Source organism: Scyliorhinus torazame, chromosome 10 (assembly GCF_047496885.1).
Source record: "Scyliorhinus torazame isolate Kashiwa2021f chromosome 10, sScyTor2.1, whole genome shotgun sequence".
NCBI lineage: Eukaryota > Metazoa > Chordata > Chondrichthyes > Carcharhiniformes > Scyliorhinidae > Scyliorhinus > Scyliorhinus torazame.
In genome coordinates this window covers 149,559,593-149,576,164 of record NC_092716.1, presented here as the reverse complement: position 1 = coordinate 149,576,164, position 16,572 = coordinate 149,559,593, and the positions used below count along the sequence as shown (strand labels likewise).

The 16,572-nt window shown below is 51.9% G+C and overlaps 1 protein-coding gene across 1 annotated transcript in view; it reads right to left on the bottom strand.

The window, feature by feature from the left end:
• Nucleotides 1-472: 472 nt before the first annotated feature.
• The window catches only part of pdhx (pyruvate dehydrogenase complex component X), a 494,696-nt gene continuing 478,596 nt past the window's right edge, over nt 473-16,572 (bottom strand). Inside the window, exons 10-11 of the mRNA XM_072518815.1 lie at nt 15,585-15,649; nt 473-919 (exon numbers count right to left, since the gene is read on the bottom strand). Coding sequence (XP_072374916.1) covers nt 655-919; nt 15,585-15,649 — 330 coding nt within the window. The 3' untranslated portion in view covers nt 473-654. The remainder of the gene's footprint in view (nt 920-15,584; nt 15,650-16,572) is intronic.

Here is a 16,572-nt window from a genome sequence, read left to right as displayed (position 1 = left end):
GATAAGAGCATGGTTGATCTGATTATGGTATCAACTTAATTTTCCGGTCTTCCCCCTTGACATGTTTGTCGATCAAGATTCTAAACTCAGCCTCTGGGGAAGAGAATTCATAGAGCAACAATTCTCGGAGAGATCTCCGTTTTAAATGGGAGCCCTCTTGTTTTTAAACAGTGTCCACTAATTCCAGTCTCTCCCACAAGGGGAAACATCCTTTCAGCATCCTGTCAGTTCATGATCTTATACGTTTCAATGAGATCACATCTCTTTCTTCTAACAGCCGAAGACTAAGAAATGTAAACCGCATCGAGCAACATGGGGACCAGGAAAAGATCAGCAGTTTAATGGGTACAAGGTCGAGAGAGTAGGTCACAAGGTGTTTGGAAAGGGCCTTTATTTTCTTCCAAGCAAAAGGAAGATGTCTGTAGTCAGGCAGTGTTGATAATCAAGAGATGAAAATGGCAACCCAATGAAATAAATAACAAGCATAAGTTTTATTTGGCCTGGCACACAGGTAGCAGTAAAGGCAGGGTCGATATTCCCCTGCAATGTTACAACGTTAACAATAAAATAAACTCTGTGCATCACAGATACATTCTGTGATGCCTTCCATGTAACATTCAAATTCCTTGGTAGATGAAGCTCAGAAAATGCAGCCTAGAACAAAGATAATCGCTTTGGATTCTCCAGGTTAAGCCTGAAGTTCTCCAAAAACTGAGATGCAAGTTCATCGTCCACCACACGGCCATCACTGGACAGAGTGACTGTCACCATGTCTTTTTGGCAGAGGCGGGGGTTCCCTTTATCATCTTCAGAAACTGTCAGATCTTGACGTGACTGTCCGATGGCCAAGATACAAGCTTGAGGGGGGTTAATCACAGCACTGAAACCGCTGATTCCAAACATTCCCAAATTGGAGATACTGAAAAAACAAACAAAAAGAAGATGACTATCTTCACTTCTTCTGCAGCCTTCGATGCCCAGTCACAAGTCATCAATGACCTTTTCCTGTCAATTACCTACTTGCCTGTATCATCAGTTCCCCTGCCTGTATCGTCAGTTCCCCTGCTTGTATCGTCAGTTCCCCGCCTGTATCGCCAGTTCCCCTGCCTGTATCGTCAGTGCCCCTGCTTGTATCGTCAGTTCCCCTGCCTGTATCGTCAGTTCCCCTGCTTGTATCGTCAGTTCCCCTGCCTGTATCGTCAGTTTCCCCGCCTGTATCGTCAGTTCCCCTGCCTGTATTGTCAGTTTCCCTGCCTGTATCGTCAGTAACCCGCTAGTGTTGTTCGTACCACGTTCTTATTACACACCGCCCACCTTCCTGCCATCAGTCGCTTGCTCCTCTCAGGTAACTGCCTGTGTCAGTCACTGCCAATGTTATGTACTTCTGTTTGAAATGTTATACTTAAAGCAAACATCAAAACTAACTATGAGGCTGGAAATACTACATTCATTCATTTGTCATATATTTACCACGTGGAAGAACTAAATAAATAACATTTAAGATGTGTGGTGGGCTCTGAAGACCAATTCTCTGCTCACTCTTCCACTTGTTTTCTCTTATCTACTCCTTGGGTTGGGAGTGGGGGGGGGGGGGGGGGGGGGGATGGTTAGGGAGAGAGGGTGCAGCTGACTACGGAAACAGTGTAAATGCTAAAATATCAGTTCACGTGATTCCATATCCAGTTGAGAGCTAAACTCTCCCTCAGTTGTAGTTGGTGGTCTGAGGATACTGCATTGTCAATCAGGCAGATGTCAGCATGTGACATCACAAGATGCATTGAAGTTCCTGAACCTGCCCCATCCATAGGTGATTTCTTAGATGTCCACCTCCTCATTAATTCTATTTTAAATTATACATGAGGAGAACTGAATTTAGGGCGAGATGTTCTGTGGGTCTCTTTCTGTCTGCCCATGTGCGTTGCTGTGTTGGTATCTCTGTCCATGCCCTTCTCTTGTTCTCTGTTTATGCATGTGGTTAACTGGTGAACTTGTCTGTATTTGTCTAGCACTATCATTGTATGGAAATGTGTGTTTTATCTCTCTCCATGTCTGTCTCTGTGTGCATCTGTGGTTCTCTGTTCCTGGGTGTATCTGTGGTGCTTTCTCAGTACCTCAGTGGGCTCTCCCTGTCTCTATGTGGCTCTAATCTCCACTCTGTCCCTGATTCCCTATCTCGCTGTCCCTGTGTGTCTGTGATCACTCTCTCCATATCCCAGTGTGTCTGTGATCCCTTCTCTCTCTGTCCCAGTGTCTGTGATCCCCTCTCTCCCTGTCCGTGTGTGTCTGTGATCCCCTCTCTGTGTGTCCGTGTGTGTCTGTGATCCCCTCTCTCCCTGTCCCAGTGTGTCTGTGATCCCTTCTCACCCTGCCCCCGTGTCTGTGATCCCGCCTCTCTCTGTCCCTGTGTGTCTGTGATTCCCCTCTCTCTCTGTCCCTATGCGCGTGTGATCCCCGCTTTCACTGTCCGTCTGTCTGTGATCCCCTCTCTCTCTGTCGCTGTGTGTCTGTGACACCGTCTCTCCTGTCCCAGTGCGTCTCTGATCCTCTCTCACTCTGTCCCTGTGTGTCTGTGATCCCTTCTCGCTCTGTCCCTGTGTCTGTGATCCCCTCTCTCTCTGCCCGTGTGTGTCTGTGATCCCCTCTTTCTCTGTCCGTGTGTGTCTGTGATCCCTTCGCGCTCTGTCCCTGTGTCGGTGATTCCCTCTGTCCCTGTCCCTGTGATCCCCTCTCTCTCTGTCCCTGTGTGTTCCTGATCCCTTCTCGCTCTGTTCCTGTGTCTGTGATTCCCTCTCACTCAGTTCCTGTGTGTCTGTGATCCCCTCTCGCTCTGTCCCTGTGTCTGTGATCCCCTCTCTCTGTTCCTGTGAGTCTGTGATCCCCCCTCTCTCTGCTCCTGTTGTATGTGATCCCCTCTCTCTCTGTCCCTATGTATCTCTGATCCCCCCTCTCTCTGTCCCTGTGATCCCCTCTCGCTCAGTCCCCGTGTGCCTGTGATCACCTCTCACTCTGTCCCTCTATGTCTCTGAGCCCCCCTCTATCTGTCCCTGTGTCTGTGATCCCCTCTCTCTCTGTCAGCATGTGTCTCCGATCCCTCTCGCTCTGTCCCTGTGTCTGTGATCCCCTCTCTCTGTTCCTGTGTCTCTGTGATCCCCTCGCTCGCTGTCCCTGTGGGTCCCTGATCCCCTCTCTCTGTGTCCTGTGTGTCTGTGATCCCCTCACTCTCTGCCCTGTGTGTCCGTGATCCCCCCTCTCTCGGCCCTGTGTGGCTGTGATCCCCTCTCTCTCTGGCCCTGTATGTCCGTGATCCCCTCTCTCTCGGCCCTGTGTGGCTGTGATTCTCTCTCTCTCTGGCCCTGTGTGTCATTGATCCCCTCTCTCTCTATCCCTGTGTGTCGCTGATCCCCTCTATCTGTATCTGTGATCCCCTCTCTCTCTGTCCCTGTGTGTCTGTGATCCCTTCTCTCTCGGTCCGTGTGTGTCTGTGATCCCCTCTCTCTCTCTCCCAATGTGTCTCTGATTCCCTCTCTCTCTCTGTCCCTGTGTGTCTCTGATCCCCACCCTCTCTGTTCCCGTGTGTCTGTGATCCGCTCTCTCTCTGTCCGTGCGTGTTGTGATCCCCTCTCTCTCTGTCCGTCTGTCTGTGATCCCCTCTCCCTCTGTTCCCGTCTGTCTGTGATCCCCTCTCTCTCTGTCGCTGTGTGTCTGTGATACCGTCTCTCCTGTCCCTGTGCGTCTCTGATCCTCTCTCTCTCTGTCCCTGTGTGTCTGTGATCCCCTCTCTCTCTGTGTGTCTGTGATCACCTCTCTCTCTCTCTGTCCCTGTGTGTCGCTGATCCCCTCTATCTGTATCTGTGATCCCCTCTCTCTCTGTCCATGTGTGTCTGTGATCCCTTCTCTCTCGGTCCCTGTGTGTCTGTGATCCCCCCTCTCTCTCTCCCAATGTATCTCTGATTCCCTCTCTCTCTCTGTCCCTGTGTGTCTCTGATCCCCTTTCTCTCTGTCCCTCTGTGTCTCTGATCCCCACTCTCTCTGTTCCCGTGTGTCTCTGATTCCCTCTCTCTCTCTGTCCCTCTGTGTCTCTGATACCCACTCTCTCTGTTCCCGTGTGTCTGTGATCCCCTCTTTCATTGTCACTGTGTGTCTGTGATCCGCTCTCTCTGTCCGTGCGTGTTGTGATCCCCTCTCTCTCTGACCGTCTGTCTGTGATCCCCTCTCTGTCGGTGTGTATCTGTGATACCGTCTCTCCTGCCCCTGTCCTTCACTGAACCTCTCTCTCTCTCTGTCCCTGTGTGTCTGTGATCCCCTCCCTCTCTGTCCCTGTGTGTCTCTGATCACCTCTCTCTCTGTCCCTGTGTGTCTGTGATCCGCTCTCTCTCTGTCCGTGCGTGTTGTGATCCCCTCTCTGTCCCCATCTGTCTGTGATCCACTCTCCTCTGTCGCTGTGTGTCTGTGATACCGTCTCTCCTGTCCCTGTGTGGCTGTGATCCCCTCTCTCTCTGTCCCTGTGCGTCTATGATCCCCTCCTCTCTGGACCTGTGCACGTGTGATCCCCTCTTTCACTGTCAGTGTGTGTCTCTGATCCCCTCTCTTTCTGTTCCTGTGTGTCTGTGATCCGCACTCTCCCAGTCCCTGTGTGTTGTGATTCCCTCTCTGTCTGTCCGTGTGTCTCTGATCCCCTCTCTGTCTGTCCGTGTGTCTCTGATCCCCTCTCTCTCTGTCCGTGTGTCTCCGATCCCCTCTCTCTGTGATCCCCTCTGTCTCTGTCCCTGTGATCCCCTCTCTCTCCGTACCTGTCTGTCTGCCATCCCCTCTCTCTCTGTCTCTGTGTGTCTGTCATCCTCTCTCTCCCTGTCCCGATGTCCCTGATCCCCTCTCTCTCTGTCCGTGTGTCTGTGATTCCCTCTCTCTCTGTTCTTGTGTGACTGTCATCCCCTCTCGCTCTGTGATCCCCTCACTCTCTGTCCCTGTGTGTCTGTGATCCTCTCTCTTTCGCTGTCACTGTGGGTCTCTGATCCCTTCTCTCTGTCCCTGTGTGTCTCTGATCCCCTCTCGCTCTGTCCCTGTGTGTCTGTGATCCCTTCTCGCTCTGTCCCTGTATGGCTCTGATCCCCTCTCGCTCTGTCCCTGTGTGTCTGTGATCCCTTCTCACTCTGTCCCTGTGTGTCTCTGATCCCCTCTCTCTCTATTCCTGTGTGTCTGTGATCCCCTGTCTCTCTATCCCTGTGAGTCTGTGATCCCCTCTCTCTCTGTCCCCGTGTTTCTGTGATCCCCTCTCTCTCTGTCCCTGTGTCTCTCTGATCCACTCGCTCGCTGTCCCTGTGGGGCCCTGATCCCCTCTCTCTCTGTCCCTATGTGACTGTGACCCCATCCCTCTCTGTTCTTGTGTGACTGTGATCCCCTCGCGCTCTGTCGTGTGTGTCTGTGATCCCCTCCCTCTCTGTCCTGTGTGTCTGTGATTCCCTCTCTATCGGCCCTGTGTGGCTGTGATTCTCTCTCTCTCTGTCCCTGTGTGTCATTGATCCCCTCTCTCTATGTCCCTGTGTATCGCTGATCCGCCCAATCTGTGTCTGTGATCCGCTCTCTCTCTATTCTTATGTGTCTCTGAACCCCACCCCCCCCATCTCTGTCCCAGTGTGTCTGTAATCCCCTTTCTCTCGGTCCCTGTGTGTCTCAGATCCCCCCTCTCTCTGTCCCTGTGTGTCTGTGAGCCCCTCGCTCTCTGTCCCAGTGTGTATATACTCCCCTTTCTCTCTGTCCCTGTGTGTCTGTGATCCCCCCTCTCTCTCTGTCCCTGTGTGTCTGTGATTCCCCCCTTCCTCAGTCCCTGTGTGTCTCTGATCCCCTCTCTCTCTGTCCCTGTGTGTCTGTGATCCCGCCTCTCCCGGTCCCTGTGTGTCTGTGATCCCCCTCTCTCTGGCTCTGTGTGGCTGTGATCCCCTCTCTCTCTGTCCCTGTGTGTCTGTGATCCTCTCTCTCTCTCTGTCCCAGTGTGTCTCTGATCCCCTCTCTCTCTCTGTCCCTGTGTGTCGGTGATCCTCTCTCTCTCTGACCCCGTGTGTCTGTGATCACCTCTCTCTCTGTCCCTGTGTCTCTCTGATCCCCCCTCTCTGTCTCCGTGTGTGTCTGTGATCCCCTCTCTCTCTGCGCCTGTGTGTGTCATCCCCTCTCTCTCTGTGCCTGTGTGTCTGTGACCCCTCTCTCTGTGTCCCTCTGTGTCTGTGATCCCCTCTCTCTCTGTCCCTGTGTATCTTTGATCCCCTCTCTCTCTGTCCCAGTGTGTCTGTAATCCCCTTTCTCTCTGTCTTTGTGTGTCTGTGTTCCCCAATCTCTCTGTCCCTGTGTGTCTCTGATCCACTCTCTCTGTCCCTGTGTGTCTGTGATCCGCTCTCTCTCTGTCCTGATGTGTCTCTGAACCCCCCCCTCTCTGTCCCAGTGTGTCTGTAATCCCCTTTCTCTCTGTCCCTGTGTGTCTCAGATCCCCCCTCTGTCCCTGTGTGTCTTTGATCCCCTCTGTCTCTCAGTCCCTGTGTGTCTGTGATCACCTCTCTCTCTGTCCCCGTGTGTCTTTAATCACCTCTCTCTCCGTCTCGCATCCCCTCTCTGTCTGTCCCTGTGTGTCTCTGACCTCCGCTCTCTCTGTCCCTGTGTGTCTCTTATCCTCTCTCTCTCTGTCCCTGTGAGTCTGTGATCCCCTCTCTCTCTGCGCCTGTGTGTCTGTCATCCCCTCTCTCTCTGTGCCTGTGCGTCTGTGATCCCCTCTCTCTGTGTCCCTCTGTGTCTGTGATCCCCTTTCTTTCTGTCCCTGTATGTCTCAGATCCTCCCTCTCTCTGTCCCTGTGTGTCTGTGAGCCCCTCTCTCTCTGTCCCAGTGTGTCTATACTCCCCTTTCTCTCTGTCCCTGTGTGTCTGTGATCACCCCGCTCTCTGTCCGTTGTCTTTTATCCCCTCTCTCTCGGTCCCTGTGTGTCTGTGATCCCCTCTTTCTCTGTCCTTGTGCGTCTGCGTTCTCCCATCTCTCTGTCCCTGTATGTCTCTTATCCCCCTCTCTCTCTGTCCCTGTGTGTCTCTGATCCCCTCTGCCTCTCTGTCCTTGAGTGTCTGTGATCCCCTCTCTCTCTGTGCCTGTGTGTCTTTGATCCCCTCTCTCTGTGTCCCTGTGTGTCTATGATCCCCTCTCTCTGTGTCCCTGTGTGTCTCTGCTCCCCTCTCGCTCTGTCCCTGTGTGTCTCTTATCCCCTATCTCTCTGTCCCTGTGTGTCTCTTATCCCCTCTCTCTCGGTGCCTGTGTGTCTGTAATCCCCTTTCTCTCTGTCCCTGTGTGTCTCAGATCCCCCCTCTCTCTGTCCCTGTGTGTCTGTGATCCCCTCACTCTCTGTCCCAGTATGTCTGTGATCCCCTCTCTCTGTATCCCTGTGTGTCTCTTATCCCCTCTCTGTCTGGCTCTGTGTGTCTCTGATCCCCTCTGTCTCTCTGTCCCTGTGTGTCTGTGATCCCTCTCTCTCTCTGTCCCTGTGTGTCTTTGATCACCTCTCTCTCTGTCTCTAATCCCCTCTCTCTGACTCTGTGTGTCTCTGATCTCCGCTTTCTCTGTCCGTGTGTCTCTTATCCTCTCTCTCTCTCTGTCCCTGTGTGTCCCTGATCCCCTCTCTCTCTCTGTCCCTGTGTGTCTGTGATCCCCTCTCTCTCTGACCCCGTGTGTCTGTGATCCCCTCTCTCTCTCCGTGCCTCTCCGATCCCCTCTCTCTCTGTCCCTGTGTCTCTCTGATCCCCCCTCTCTGTCCCTGTGTGTCTCTGATCCTCTCTCTGTGTCCCTGTGTGTCTGTGTTCCCGCTCTCTCTCTATCCCTGTGTGTCTGTGATCCGCTCTCTCTCTCTCTGTCCCTATGTGTCTCTGAACCCCCCTCTCTCTGTCCCTGTGTGTCTGTAATCCCCTTTCTCTCTGTCCCTGTGTGTCTCAGATCCCCCCCTCTCTCTGTCCCTGTGTGTCTGTGAGCCCCTCTCTCTGTCCCAGTGTGTCTATACTCCCTTTTCTCTCGGTCCCTGTGTGTCTGTGATCCCCTCTTTCTCTGTCCTTGTGTGTCTGTGTTCACCCATCTCTCTGTCCCTGTGTGTCTCTTATCCCCTCTCTCTCTGTCCCTGTGCGTCTCTGATCCCCTCTCTCTCTGTGCCTGTGTGTCTACGATCCCCTCTCTCGGTGTCCGTGTGTCCGTGATCCCCTCTCTCTGTGTCCCTGTGTGTCTCTGCTCCACGCTCGCTCTGTCCCTGTGTGTCTCTTATCCCCTCTCTGTCCCTGTGTGTCTGTGATCACCTCTCTCTCTGTCCCTGTGTGTCTTTGATCACCTCTCTCTCTGTCTCTCATCCCCTCTCTGTCTGTCCCTGTGTGTCTCTGATCTCCGCTCTCTCTGTCCCTGTGTGTCTCTTATCCTCTCTCTCTCGGTCCCTGTGTGTCTGTGATCCTCTCGCTCTCTCTGTCCCAGTGTGTCTCTGATCCCCCCTCTCTGTCCCTGTGTCTGTGATCCCCTCTCTCTCTGTCCCTGTGTCTCTCTGATCCCCTCTCTCTCTGTCCCTGTGTGTCTGTGATCCCCTCTCTGTCTGTCCCTGTGTGTCTGTGATCCTCTCCCTCTGTCTCTGTGTGTCTGTGATCCCCTCTCTCTGTGACCCCGTGTGTCTGTGAACCCCTCTCTCTGTCCCTGTGCCTCTCTGATGCCCTCTCTCTCTGGCCCAGTGTCTCTCTGATCCCCCCTCTCTCTGTCCCTGTGTGTCTGTGATCCCCTCTCTCTCTGTCCCTGTGTGTCTGTGATCCTCTCTCTCTCTCTGTCCCAGTGTGTCTCTGATCCCCTCTCTCTCTCTCTCTGACCTCGTGTGTCTGTGATCACCTCTCTCTCTGTCCCTGTCACTCTGATCCCCTCTCTCTGTCTCCCTGTGTGTCTGTGTTCTCCCATCTCTCTGTCCCTGTGTGTCTATTATCCCCTCTCTCTCTGTCCCTGTGTGTCTGTGATCCTCTCTCTCTCTCTGTCCCAGTGTGTCTCTGATCCCCTCTCTCTCTCTCTCTGTCCCAGTGTGTCTCTGATCCCCTTTCTCTCTCTCTCTGTCCCAGTGTGTCTCTGATCCCCTCTCTCTCTCTCTCTGACCTCGTGTGTCTGTGATCACCTCTCTCTCTGTCCCTGTCACTCTGATCCCCTCTCTCTGTCTCCCTGTGTGTCTGTGTTCTCCCATCTCTCTGTCCCTGTGTGTCTATTATCCCCTCTCTCTCTGTCCCTGTGTGTCTGTGATCCCCTCTCTCTCTGTTCCTGTGTGTCTGTAATGCCCTCTCTGTCTGTCCCTGTGTGCCTGCGATCCCCTCTCTCTCTATTCCTGTGTGTCTGTAATCCCCTCTCTGTCTGTCCCTGTGTGTCTGTGATTCCCTGTCTCTGTCCCTGTGAACCCCTCTCTCTGTCCCTGTGCCTCTCTGATGCCCTCTCTCTCTGGCCCTGTGTCTCTCTGATCCCCCCTCTCTCTGTCCCTGTGTGTCTGTGATCCCCTCTCTCTCTGTCCCTGTGTGCCTGTGATCCTCTCTCTCTCTCTCTCTGTCCCAGTGTGTCTCTGATCCCCTCTCTCTCTCTCTGTCCCTGTGTGCGTGTGATCCCCTCTCTCTCGGACCTCGTGTGTCTGTGATCCCCTCCCTCTCTGCGCCTGTGTGTCTGTCATCCCCTCTCGCTCTGTGCCTGTGTGTCTGTGACCCCTCTCTCTGTGACCCTGTGTATCTTTGATCCCCTCTCTCTCTGTCTTTGTGTGTCTGTGTTCCCCAATCACTTTGTCCCTGTGTGTCTCTGATCCACTCTCTCTGTCCCTGTGTGTCTGTGTTCCGCTCTCTCTCTCTGTCCCTGTGTGTCTGTGATCCGCTCTCTCTCTGTCCTTATGTGTCTCTGAACCCCCGCCCCCCTGTCCCAGTGTGTCTGTAATCCCCTTTCTCTCTGTCCCTGTGTGTCTCAGATCCCCCCTCTCACTGTCCCTGTGTGTCTGTGATCCCCTCTCTCTCTGCGCCTGTGTGTCTGTCATCCCCTCTCTCTCTGTGCCTGTGCGTCTGTGATCCCCTCTCTCTGTGTCCCTCTGTGTCTGTGATCCCCCCTCTCTGTCCCTGTGTGTCTCTTATCCCCTCTCTCTCGGTACCTGTGTCTGTGATCACCTCTCTCTCTGTCCCTGTGTGTCTGTGTTCTCCCATCTCTCTGTCCCTGTGTGTCTCTTATCCCCTCTCTCTCTGTCCCTGTGTGTCTGTGATCCTCTCTCTCTCTGTCCCTGTGTGTCTGTGATCCCCTCTGTCTCTGTCCGTGTGTCTGCGATCCCCTCTCTCTCTGTCCCTGTGTGTCTGCGATCCCCTCTCTCTCTGTTCCTGTGTGTCTGTAATCCCCTCTCTGTCTGTCCCTGTGTGTCTGTGATCCTCTCTCTCTCTGTCCCTGTGTGTCTGTGATCCCCTCTGTCTCTGTCCGTGTGTCTGCGATCCCCTCTCTCTCTGTCCCTGTGTGTCTGCGATCCCCTCTCTCTCTGTTCCTGTGTGTCTGTAATCCCCTCTCTGTCTGTCCCTGTGTGTCTGTGATTCCCTCTGTCTCTGTCCCTGTGAACCCCTCTCTCTGTCCCTGTGCCTCTCTGATGCCCTCTCTCTCTGGCCCTGTGACTCTCTGATCCCCCCTCTCTCTGTCCCTGTGTGTCTGTGATCCCCTCTCTCTCTGTCCCTGTGTGTCTGTGATCCTCTCTCTCTCTGTCCCAGTGTGTCTCTGATCCCCTCTCTCTCTCTCTCTCTGTCTGTGATCCCCTCTCTCTCTGACCTTGTGTGTCTGTCATCCCCTCTCTCTCTGTGCCTGTGTGTCTGTGACCCCTCTCTCTGTGTCCCTCTGTGTCTGTGATCCACTCTCTCTCTGTCCCTGTGTATCTTTGATGCCCCCTCTCTCTGCCTTTGTGTGTCTGTGTTCCCCAATCTCTCTGTCCCTGTGTGTCTCTGATCCACTCTCTCTCTGCGCCTGTGTGTCTGTCATCCCCTCTCTCTCTGTGCCTGTGTGTCTGTGATCCCCCCTCTCTCTGTCCCTGTGTATCTTTGATCCCCTCTCTCTCTGTCCCTGTGTGTCTGTGATCCGCTCTCTCTGTCCCTATGTGTCTCTGAACCCCCCTCTCTCTGTCCCTGTGCCTCTCTGATGCCCTCTCTCTCTGTCCCAGTGTGTCTATACTCCCCTTTCTCTCTGTCCCTGTGTGTCTGTGATCCCCCCTCTCTCTCTGTCCCTGTGTGTCTCTGATTCCATCTCACTCTGTACGTGTGTATGTGATCCCCTCTTTCTCTGTTCCTCTATGTCTCTGATCCCCTCTCCCCGTGTCCCTCTGTGCCTGTGATCCCCTCTCTCTGTCCCAATGTGTCTGTGATCCCCTCTCTCTGTCCTAGTATGTCTCTGATCCCCTCTCTCTCTGTCCCTTTGTCCCTGACCCCCCTCTGCCTGTCCCTGTGTGTATCTGATCCCTCTCTCTCTGTCCGTGTGATCCCCTCTCTCTCTCTGTCCCTGTGTGCCTGTAATGCCCTCTCTCTCTATGTCCCTGATCGCCTCTCTCTGTCCCTGTGTGTATGTATTTCCCTCTGTCTCTGTCCCTGATCGCCTTTCTATATCCCTGTGTGTCTGTAGTCCTCTCTCTCTCTGTCCCTGTGTGTCTGTGATCCTCTCTCTCTGTCCTGTGTGCCTGTGATCCCCCCTCTCTCTGTCCCTGTGTGTCTGTGATCCCCTCTCTCTCTCTGTCCCTGTGTGTCTCTGATCCCCTCTCTCTCTGTGCCCGTCTGTCGGTGATCCAATCTCTCTTTGTCCATGTCTGTCTGTGATCCTCTCTCTCACAGTCCCTGTGTGTCTGTGATCCCCTCTCTCACAGTCCCTGTGTGTCTGTGATCCCCTCTCTCTGTCCCTGTGTGTTTGTGACCCTCTTTCTCTCTGTCCCTGAATGAATGAAATGAAATGAAAATTGCTTATTGTCACAAGTAGGCTTCAATGAAGTTACTGTGAAAAGCTCCTAGTTGCCACATTCTGGCGCCTGTTCAGGGAGGCTGTTACGGGAATTGAACCGTGCTGCTGGCTTGCCTTGGTCTGCTTTCAAAGCCAGCGATTTAGCCCTGTGCTAAACAGCCCCAGCATGTGTCCCTGTGTGTCTGTAATCACCTCTCTCTCTGTGCCTGTCTGTCTGTGATCCCCTCTCTCCGTGTCCCTCTGTGTCTGTGATCCCCTCTCTCTCTGTCCCTGTGTATCTTTGGTCACCTCTCTCTCTGTTCCTGTGTGTCTCTGATCCCCCATCTCTCTGTCCCTGTGTGTCTCTGATCCCCTCTCTCTCGGTCCCTGTGTGTCTGTGATCCCCTCTCTGTGTCCGTGTGTCTCTGATCCCTTCTCACTGGCCCTGTGTGTCAGTGATCCCCTTTATCTCTGTCAGTGTGTCTCTGTGATCCCCACTCTCTGTGTCCCTGTGTGTGTGATCCTCTGTCTCTCTCTGTCCCTGTGTGTCTGTGATCCCCCCTCGCTCTGTCCCCGTCTGTCAGTGATCCACTCTCTCCCTGTCCCTGGGTGTATGTGATCCCCTCTCTCTCTGTGCCTGTGTGTCTGTGACCCCTCTCTCTGTGTCCCTCTGTGTCTGTGATCCCCTCTCTCTCTGTCCCTGTGTGTCTGTGATCCCCTCTCTCTCTGTGCCTGTGTTCCCCCATCTCTCTGTCCCTGCGTGTCTCTGATCCCCTCTCTCTCGGTCCCTGTGTGTCTGTGTTCCGCTCTCTCTGTCCCTGTGTGTCTCTGATCCCCTCTCCCTCTGTCCCTGTGTGTCTGTAATCCCCTCTCTCTCTGTCCCTGTGTGTCTCTGATTCCTCCTCTCTCTGTCCTGTGTGTCTGTGATCTCCCCTCTCTCTGACCCTGTGTGTCTGTGATTCCCACTCTCTCTGTCTATGTGTGTCTGTGATTCCCACTCTCTCTGTCTATGTGTGTCTGTGATCCCCTCTCTCTCTCTGTCCCTGTGATCCCCTCTTTCTCTGGCCCTGTGTGTCGGTGATTCCCTCTCTCTCTGTCTCTGTGATCCCCTCTCTCTCTGTCCCTGTGTGTCTGTGATCCCCTCTCTCTCTGTTCCTGTGTGCCTGTGATTCCCTCTCTCTGTCCCTGTGTGTCTGTGATCCCCCCTCTCTCTATCCCTGTGTGTCTGTAATGCCCTCTCTGTCTGTCCCTGTGTGTCTGTGATTCCCTCTGTCTCTGTCCCTGTGATCCCCTCTCTCTCTGTCCCTGTGTGTCTGTGATCCTCTCTCTGTGTCCCTCTGGGTCTCTGATTCCCTCTTACTCTGTACGTGCCTGTGATCCCCTCTCTCTCTGTTCGTGTGTGCCTGTGATCCCCCCTCTCTCTGTCCCTGTGTGCCTGTGATCCCCTCTCTCTGTCCCTGTGTGTCTGTGATCCCCTCTCTCGGTCCCTGTGTGTCTCTGATTCCCCTCTCTCTCTATCCCTATGTCCCTGACCCACCTCTGTCTGTCCCTGTGTGTCTCTGATCCCTCTCTCTGTATCCTTATGTGTCTGTGATCGCCCCCCCCCCCCCCTCCTTGTGTGTGTGATCCACCCCTTCTCAGTCCCTGTTTTTGTGAACCATGTCTCTCTGACCCTGTGTGTCTGTGAATCCTCCTCTGTCCCTGTGTGTGTGATCTACCCTAGCTCTGTCCTGGTGTGTTTGTGATTCCCCCCCTCTATCTGTCTCCATGCGTCTCTGATGACCCCTCTGTCCCTGTCTGGCAGTGATTTTCCCTTTATTTGTACGTGCCTGATTCTCTGTCTATCTGCGTTTGTGATTTCCGCTGTGTCCCTGTGTGTGTTTGTGATTTTCTCTGTGACTCTCTCTGTCACTATTAGTGTGATTTAACTCTCTCTGTTCCTGCATCTTCCCCCTCCGTCCCCGTATCTGTGATGTCCTCTCTCTATCTCTTCGTCCCTGTGAATCTATGATCCTCTTTCTCAGTCAGTGTTTCTGCTTTTCCCTCTCATTATCCTGTGTTCTCTCTGTCCCTGTGTGTGTTTGAATTTTTTCCTTTCTATCCGTCTCAGTGTCTCTGATTCTGTGATTGCTTTTTCTTGCCCAGTGTTGCTCTATGTGTTTGCAGCCCTCTGGCACATGTATTGCTTCTTATTACACCTTACAGACACATCCAATCTGATCATGACAGTTATCCACTGGATTTGAATTCTAACAGGTAAAATCTGCATTGAAAGAGATAACATTTCACAAAATCATGAACTTACAATAGGATGCTATCTCTGGGTAACAAGTCCAGCACTGATCAGAAAGGAATACTTTCTATAATCTGCACACACAATGGATGACATTTTCTGGCTGTCCCCGCTGGCGGGATCTTCCAGAAAACCCATTGTCAGCAGCGGGACCAGAAGATTCCACTGTCTGCCAATGGTGGTCGTCTCGGTCACTGCCAAACACGTCTTGGGGGGTGGGGTGGAAAATCCTGCCCAATGTGTTTTATTTTCCTGCTTGCCGGACATAACTGATATCTGTTTTAGATTTACTTTCTCTCGCCTATCAAGTAAATTACATATCCCCATCAGGTCCCGTCAGATGTAGATCTATGAAGGCTAATTTATCAGGACCATCTCATAACTTTTCCTCAGCCTTCAGCGACGATAGCTTCTGTGTTGCTTACACAACTTCAAAGGCCCAGATGGGCTCTTTAGGTTAAGTGTATCATGTGAACTTTTCTGAACTTGGCCAATCAGCTTAAAAAGCTCAGTTTTAACTCACATGAGAACTGGACATTCAGAAATAGGATGCAGTAATCGACCTTGCCAATATGACAGCACCGCAGATCATGTCACTTCCCTTCCTATCTGACCAGATTTAAGGCTTTTTCATTTTGTGCACACATTGCAGAGTTCTGACCATTGAGGTGTCCTTCATTTGAAACGCACAATGACTTATTGTGCAAGCTCTGCAAATTGGTCAGGTTAAAATTCACCGCTGATTGTCCACACTGTCAGGGCTAAAAATATGTTCCATGCATCTCTACTGCTCCAACTGCCAGGAGAGGTATCATTGCAGTTAGACATCCTATTAAAAGAGTTGCATGCCTGGGCCTAGGGAGGTTATAGCTAAGTGTCTGCTTCATTAGAAAATCTTCGGGGGGGGGGGGGGGCAGAAACATGGTGCATGTTTATATTTGTTTGTGCACCTTATACTTTCTTTCATTGCACTGGCTGCAGTATTTCCAAGGAACAGTGCCTGCTTTATTTCTGTAAGAGCCCAAGAGTTGTTGGCATTAGGACTGTGCAGGACACCTTTACAGGCAGACTGTCAACCGCTAATCACCCAGGCAACATGCTGCATATGCAAAGAATGTTGGACAGGCTGTCTCATTTTGGTAAACTTTAGACAGGCCATGGCATTGCTTCCCACTTACAATGTGGCTGCAGCCAATAAAGGACTGAGAACAAAAGTGGAAGAGAAGATTCCAGGAAAAATAAACATGCCCTAACTCGACAAAATTACAAACTGCCAGTGCTTTAATATCGAACTACAAGTCGAACGGTTGAGGTAAAAGTGTAGAGTTGCTGATGTTTTACCTGAAGGATCCCCCCTGGTACTCCTCAGGTCGCAGCTTTCCTGCTTTTGCTTTCTTTGCGAGTGCCTGGAATGGAATTATAAAGGCTGCTGTTAATTCAATTTGCAGTATCTGAGTGTGCAGTATTTGCTGGAGAGAATCCCCCAGCTAATAAAGAGAAAATTGTTCCTGTCTGTATTCTCAGTAACATCACAAACTTCTTGCGAACACAATTTGTTGAGAGAAAAGACAGAACGACCCAAACGGAAATCAGTTAGGTAGGAAGTAGCAAAGTGACAAATGAAGGAGGACATTTAATCCCCGGGTCAGCGCACTGTTCAGAAAATGAATGACGTGGAGATGCCGGTGTTGGACTGGGGTGGGCACAGTAAGAAGTCTTGCAACACCAGGTTGAAGCTCAACAGGTTTGTTTCAAATCACTAGCTTTCACTCGTGATTCACCTGATGAAGGAGCTGCGCTCTGAAAACTAGTGATTCCAAACAAACCTATTGGACTTTAAGCTGGTGTCGTAAGATTTTTTTTACAGTAAATGAATGGAAAGTAAAATCAACAGCTTGTAAAATCTTGGTAAGAAACATCACTTTTAGACTTTATTTTGTCTGCTTAAGATCCAGATCACACCTATGACATCTCGTACTTCAATAAGAGAAATACCTGCACAGCCGCCTTACAGATTTTAACTGCCGTAATAATGGCCATACAAGTGTGATTTACCCTCAAGTGATATCTCTCTCAACTATCTAGTCTATCAACTCTACCTCACCATTAAAAAACCTGCTGACGAGACTTTGATGGAAGCCCAAATCAATTGTATGACTCCCCTCCTCACCTCCCCTTGAAATCCAACTGTTCATTATTTTCCTGATCTTCACTGATTTAATCTCTTAACATCTTCCTCCATCTCCGCCAGTCCCAGTGAACTTAACACTCTGCACCACTTGTTTGCATCTCCTGGATTTATTAACAGAAATGCCCCTGCATATCCATT